This window comes from Mus caroli, unplaced genomic scaffold (genome assembly GCF_978045245.1).
Source record: "Mus caroli unplaced genomic scaffold, Mus_caroli_1 scaffold_4, whole genome shotgun sequence".
Lineage (NCBI taxonomy): Eukaryota > Metazoa > Chordata > Mammalia > Rodentia > Muridae > Mus > Mus caroli.
In genome coordinates, this window is record NW_028227259.1 from 110,777,488 (window position 1) to 110,783,616 (window position 6,129).

At 50.7% G+C, this 6,129-nt stretch overlaps 1 protein-coding gene across 1 annotated transcript; it reads right to left on the reverse strand.

The window, feature by feature from the left end:
* Nucleotides 1–706: 706 nt before the first annotated feature.
* On the reverse strand, nt 707–5,852 carry Barhl2 (BarH like homeobox 2). The gene is made up of 3 exons (XM_021163821.3): nt 5,196–5,852; nt 3,426–3,651; nt 707–1,635 (listed from the first exon to the last, which is right to left on the reverse strand). The coding sequence occupies exons 1-3, from the start codon at nt 5,809–5,811 to the stop codon at nt 1,323–1,325; spliced, it is 1,155 nt and encodes a 384-aa protein (XP_021019480.1). The 5' UTR covers nt 5,812–5,852; the 3' UTR covers nt 707–1,322.
* Between the last annotated feature and the right edge of the window lie 277 nt (nt 5,853–6,129).

The window sequence follows — 6,129 nt, forward strand, 5'->3', positions numbered from 1 at the left end:
TTCCTAATTGCTCGGCCCACAGCCTCCCGCTCGCAGGCTGTCCGGCAGTGAGGGCGCCCAGCCGCAGGCGGCTGAACAGCTGCAAGGCCGGCCTAGTGTCCGCCTGCCGCCCAGCTCCTGCTGGCTTCGCTGGCCAGGGCTTGGGGACACACTCAGCCCCAGGAAGAGCTCTAGAAGGGGAGGGGCACACAGAAGAATACATACACACCGCAAAACCTACACGACTAAGCGGGACCAGCATGGAACGCCAGGTGCCTACTTAGCACAACAGTCCACAAACAAGTGTTTATCCTTTAAACCATCCTTTTAAAAAGACACCACTCTACGTAGTCTACGTGGTTCAGAAGAGGCGGGCACCTGGAATGGAGCGGTCTATCTACAAGCCAGACAGACCTAGGTCTGGACAGATTTTGTACACTACTACTGAAGGGATAGTTTATGCGCCCAGGTCACGCATTTCATAACCGGTGCGTGTTTTTTTATTATTTTTTAAGTAAAATCAGCTCCCTGGGATTTCATCGCTTGTTAAAAAAAGATAAACTTTATTTTTGTAATTTTCAATCACAAAAAATCTATACTTTTGTCTAAGCATTTATTTTACTGAATCAAAAAGACATGAAAAGAAAAGTCATGTTATTACTGACGTATATAAGTGACTCTTTTTTGGACAACATATAATAAATATGATATATCACTTATCGCTCAGTCTTTCAAATGTACATTTTTTTCATATTATGTAGCATGCCACTTTTCCAAAAGAAAAAAAAAAAGCTCATGAGAAATCAGTGCAAAGTTCTCCGTCACCCTCCTCTGCTCTGAGGCAGACTGGATGTCCAGGGTACCACCTTCTGCCTGGGGGGTGAACTTCAGGCTTCTGTCCAGTAACAATTCTCTCTGCCCGAAGGCTCCTCTCCATCCAGTCTCTCGTCCCCTCTTAGCCCTCCCCCCTCCCTCCCTGCTGCATGTCCCTAAAGTCATTTTGTTTAAAGAAAAAAGAAAAAGAAAAGAAAAGAAAGAACTCGAGGGTTCGTTTTTGTGTGTGTGTGTGTATGTGTGGGTGGATGGGTGTTTTCACTTACTGGTTGCACTTTTCAGTATTTTCTCCAGTCACACTTGGGGAGCTTTGCGGCCCTGCCTCTGAGGGGGCAGATGGAGATCTGAGAGCTGGCTGGTCCTTGGGAACCCCAGCCCACCGGTGAGCTCCCCCTTTTACTCCTCTGCCTCTATTCCAGTTGGTTTGGTGCGGGAAGAGGAGGGGCAGCTGTCCGGGGTGAGGTGGGAACCTGGAGGGCTGCGGCACTGTCCCTCCTGTCCCTCCTTCCTCACCGGGGATGCGGGGTGCCCGGGATGGGGTTGGACAAAGGGTTGAGGGCCGGCTGTCCCCCAGGCCCCAGGCCGTGGATGAGCACGCGGGGCACCAGCGGCCGTTGCAGCTGCGGATGCGGTGCTGGAGGAGTTCGGTACATGCTGCTGTACATGGCCGCGGCCGCCGCCGCCGCCGTGGTGCTGTCCATGCTCCCCAGCAGGCTTGGGTGATAGAAATAAGGCGACGGAAACATCCTCTGCAGCGCGGAGTAGTTCCCGGCCTCGGCTAGCAGCTCCAGGCCCACCGCAGTCTGCCGCTTCCACTTGGTTCTGAAAGAAATCGGGTGGGCGTGGGCGGCGGCTGCGGAGGACGATCCCGGGACCGCGCTCGCCGCTCCCCCGCTCTCTCCTATCCTCCCTACTTCAGGGAGGCCTGGGGAACCTCAAATACACCTCTCCTGCCCCCACCCCCACCCTGCTTCACCCACACGCTCTCAGGACGGCCCAGACCCAAAATCAGTTCTTCAAACTACGTCTTCTACGTGGGGACACTCGCAGATGGAGTCGCACAAGCTTCACTGCCTTCTCTGGCCCTCTGCCCTGCTGTCTGCCCCACGATTTAACTACGTCCTGCAACTTTCCCGGAAGCCAAATGAAATCCCATCTTTTCACCAGCCTTCTTCCCTTGGTCCCCCAATTCTCCTCCAATCTTCTCTGACCAGCAATCTCAGAAAGGATAGATCTCGCCCCCCCCCCCCTCAATCGCACCCAAGGAAACCAAAACCAGAAACAAAGGGAGGCTAATACTCCGGGTTTGCACTCTCCATGGCTGCCGGGACAGTTCCTCCTTAAGTCTGACCGGGCACTACAGGCTTAGGGAAGAGCGACAAGGTTCAAACTGGAATTCGTTTGAGAGTGAGCTCTCCCTAGGGAGCGGTACCTCTGACCATTCTAGGTGGAAGGAAATGGGTCTCAAGATATTCTCTCCTTAAAAGAGAAAGTAGTGCTTAAACACTGGGATCCATTTTTTTTTTGGGGGGGGGGTCTCCTCTCTTCCCACTGCACCAAGCTGGGAGTGAGGTCTGTACTCGAATGCCCTAGGAAGGCAAGCCTGGTGGAGCATCTATACCCAGCAGCTCTAGCCAAATTAATAAACATGTCGCCGGTTTTAAATTGGCTACAGATGACACTAATGTTCTCCGACAGAATTAGGGTGGCTGAAACCGTATGTAATGAGACAGAAAATTATGGTAAGATGACAACTGGACGGGCATTTCCAACCCCACTTATGAACGATTAGGACACAAACGACAGAGGGGGCAGAGAATTGAGCCTAGAGAGTTTAGCACCAGGTGTGGAAACAGGACATAACCTCAACTCCTACTGCCCAAGTCTGTCCCTAGCCACCAGGGTGAGGCCAGACACTTTCTTAATGTCTTTTTTTAATCAGTCGCATGGGACAGGGTTTGTGTCCCCTCCCCACCCTTCCTCTTTATGAGACTGCAGAAACAGCCAGGACATGGGGACAGACAATTCCTCCCCTTCCCCCACGTACACTGTAGAGTGGATGCTCAACCAGCTGCCTGATTCTCCAGCCCATGGCCTCCAGTCCAGCTCTAATCCAGATGGGTTTCCCTGATCTTCCATGTTATGGCAACCAAGGCTTGGACTTTGGCTTTCCCAACTGCCTAACATTTAAGCCAAGGCCGGTGGGACAACTCTGTGAAGACCTCAATAGCTAGGCCACGTTGCCTGACACAGATATTGGGAGCCAGCTTGTGGCAGTTCTAAGGGTGCTCTGTGCACACAGACTCATCCTGGGTGTCAGGTTACACAGATATTCCAACCTGAGTGCGGCTTGGTCGGCTTGAGGACAAAATGGGGGAAACTGTGGTGCCTCTAGTTTCTGGGGGGCAGGGAAGGAGAACCAAATGTTAAGACATTTAGAGCACAAAAGTGTTCAAACTCCAGGTGCCCTTAGCCGCTCCCATTTGGATGTGTGCCTAACCTCTGCCCCGAGAATACCCACTACAGACCCTCTGACTCTGTCCCGCATCTCCAGAGGGTAGGAGAGAAAATGGTAATGGCCTGGCCTGCAGGGACCCAGTGGCTCTCCTCACCTTCGGTTCTGGTACCAGGTCTTGACTTGGGTGTCAGTGAGGTTGAGTGCGGCCGCCAGGTCCATTCGGTCCTGGACACTTAGGTACTTCTGCCGCTCAAAGCTACGCTCCAGCTGGTTGAGCTGGTGGTCTGAGAAAGCTGTCCTGGCCTTTCGAGGTTTCTTGGCTCTCACGGGGGGACTCTCTCGGCTACTTGTAATCTCCCGGTCTCCTTCCTCCTTTGTTCCTAGGGTAGAAACAGCGACAGGGTTCTGTAAATCAGCCTGAACCGCGGAAGAGAGGAGTGTCCACCTGGCACACACCTCCACACTCCCACACCCTTTACTGGGCCTTGGAGAGCAGAGAGGCCTGAGAGAGTTTAAGTGTCTGTGGTCTCCTGTTTCTAGTTCTCTTTGGTCTGAGAGGAGGTTATGTTATGTCCCTCTTTATTGTTTTCAAAGGGATGTTCTTTGTAAGGCACTCTCCAAAGTCTTTCTACTCTGTTTTCAAGACAGGCAGACTTCACGACGTTGCTCTAATATTTTTTCCTGCTAGCTGGAACTTAGATGCCTTTGTTTCTTTTCAGATGCATTTGGAAAATGTTAAGACTCAAACCTTCTGCAGACCTCCTCTGTATCGGGTCCCTTCCAAGCTCCAGAGAGAATGTGTCACCCAGACACTGAACTGAGCTCAAAAAACACTTGAGCCCATCCAGGTGACAGCACAGAAATTTCCGGATTCTATTTGTCAAGTTTGGTTTTTTGCTGAAATGCTAGGAAATCGATATGTCAATCCCTCTCCGTTTGTACCGGTTTGTGCAGTACTCCTTGATCTTCCCTGCAGGAAGAACAATAATCTCTCTAATTGACCCACTGGGGAGGTTGGTGAACGAGAAATCGCCAGACCAGACTGTACATCTGTTTGGGGCACTATTATGCTAATGCTATAAACAGTAAAATGAAGAGCCCATATCCTAGAAGGTAGGAACCTTCTAGACTGCAATCCTTACCAGAGAAAAATTAAGCATTAATAATAATAATAATACCATTAAAGATGGGGGAAATCTCCCTGGTGTCTTAAAATCTTTTGCAATGCAAAGACAAGAACAGTTACTTATGAAATTGAAAATGCCCAAGACGAAAATAGGGTATTAAAAGATAATTCCCATTGTTGTCTTGATTTTACAAAAACAAATTCCATAAAATTTAGTTTTCACAAATATTTGTTATTGGAAGGGCCAGAAGAGGGGTATCGGTGAGAAGGGTGTTCTTTAAAAACTGGCTATGATTTGTTCTCTGTATTAATCATCAACTAGTAAAAATGAATTTCTCCTGTAATAATGTTGGAATTTTTTCTAACATTAAATCAGACAATTTCTGTGATGGCATTTAGAAAATATGGAGGGGGCATTTGGAAAATACTGGGGTGGTATTGCATTCAAAAATAAACATCAAGTTGTGATCACAGACCTAGACAACCACAACTGGCTACCAGCTTCTCTCCACCCCCTCCCACTCCCATTCCCAAGGTCTCAGCTAAATGGAAAAAAAAAAAAATCCCAAGTAAGCCTCTGTTTTAAACGAAAAGTGTCTCCCATCCTATCTCTTCAGTTACCACCTTCCTCCAGCACATTTAAAATTAAGTAAAACAAAGAACGGAGCCGGATGGCCGTGAAGGTCGTGGGGCAGAAATGTAACCCACAGAACTTAAGGTGCGTCGCTAAATCGCACGCCTAGGCCCCTCTCCTTCAGCGGTCACTCAAGTGGCCCGGGCAGCTCCCGCGCAACTCACCGTGACATTTGATGTCGCTCTGGGAGTCTTCTCTCTTGTCCAGCTTGGTTTTGCCGTCCTCCTGCTCCAGCTTTGGCCTGAAGCTTTCGTGTGCCGCGTTGCTCTCCTGCTTCGGGGTGTGATGAGGAGAAGAAACGCTGGTGCTGTAGGGTGCACAAGCCGCCAGGGGTTTGCTGTCTCCCAAGATGTCCTTAATTAAAAAGGAAGAGGTGGAAGTCCTGGGGGCCGCGGCGGCCGAGCCCAGCTGCTGGGCTGCTGACTGCGGCTGCGGCGGCGGTTGCTGTTGGGGCGAAGGCTGCAAACTTTGCGCGGGGACCGCGGATGGTGGCGGCGGCTGTTGGCTGTGGTGGAGGTGATGGTGATGCTGGGGTCCGTCTGTCACAAGATGCGGCTCCGGGGGTTCCAGGGTGACCGAGATCGGTGAAGAGGGCGCCGTTCCCACGGTATCAATCTCCGAACAGGGTGACGGGGTGGCCTGGCTCCTAAAATCCGTTGTCCTCGCTTCACCGAGCGATCGGAAATCCCCGTTCATCATGCTGGGGCTGCCGGAACCAGCACCGGACAAAATAGTGTCTATTCCAAAACTCGACCCGCTGGCCCCTTCCATTGCTGTCATTTCTACATGAGGTCCACTCTACTCCGCGGATCAGCCGCCGCAGGGACCAAGCAAGGGAAACTATCGATCGTAAAACAAAATAGACACTAAAAAGCGTTGACACTGCTTTAAAAAAGAAAAAAAAAAAAAAAAAGCGGGGTGGGAATGAAGGATAATGGGGAGGTGACAATTAGTGGGCACTTTCGACTCAACTTTTCCCCCTTATATAAAAAGTAAAGAGAAAAAAATTAGAGGGGAAAGCCCCCAAATGCCTCAAGCGGGAAGGTGTGCTCCACTCCGCTGGACCACCGCGCACGTGGGTGGTGGCAGCGGCGAGCG

What these genes read in the sequence shown, in the direction of transcription:
- Barhl2 (XM_021163821.3), bottom strand. Translation starts at nt 5,811, where the DNA reads ATGACAGCAATGGAAGGGGCCAGCGGGTCGAGTTTTGGAATAGACACT. An exon ending in GAGCGACATCAAATGTCACG is followed by an intron (nt 3,652 to 5,195) that starts GTGAGTTGCGCG and finishes TTTCTACCCTAG; the next exon opens with GAACAAAGGAGGAAGGAGAC. An exon ending in ACCTGGTACCAGAACCGAAG is followed by an intron (nt 1,636 to 3,425) that starts GTGAGGAGAGCC and finishes GATTTCTTTCAG; the next exon opens with AACCAAGTGGAAGCGGCAGA.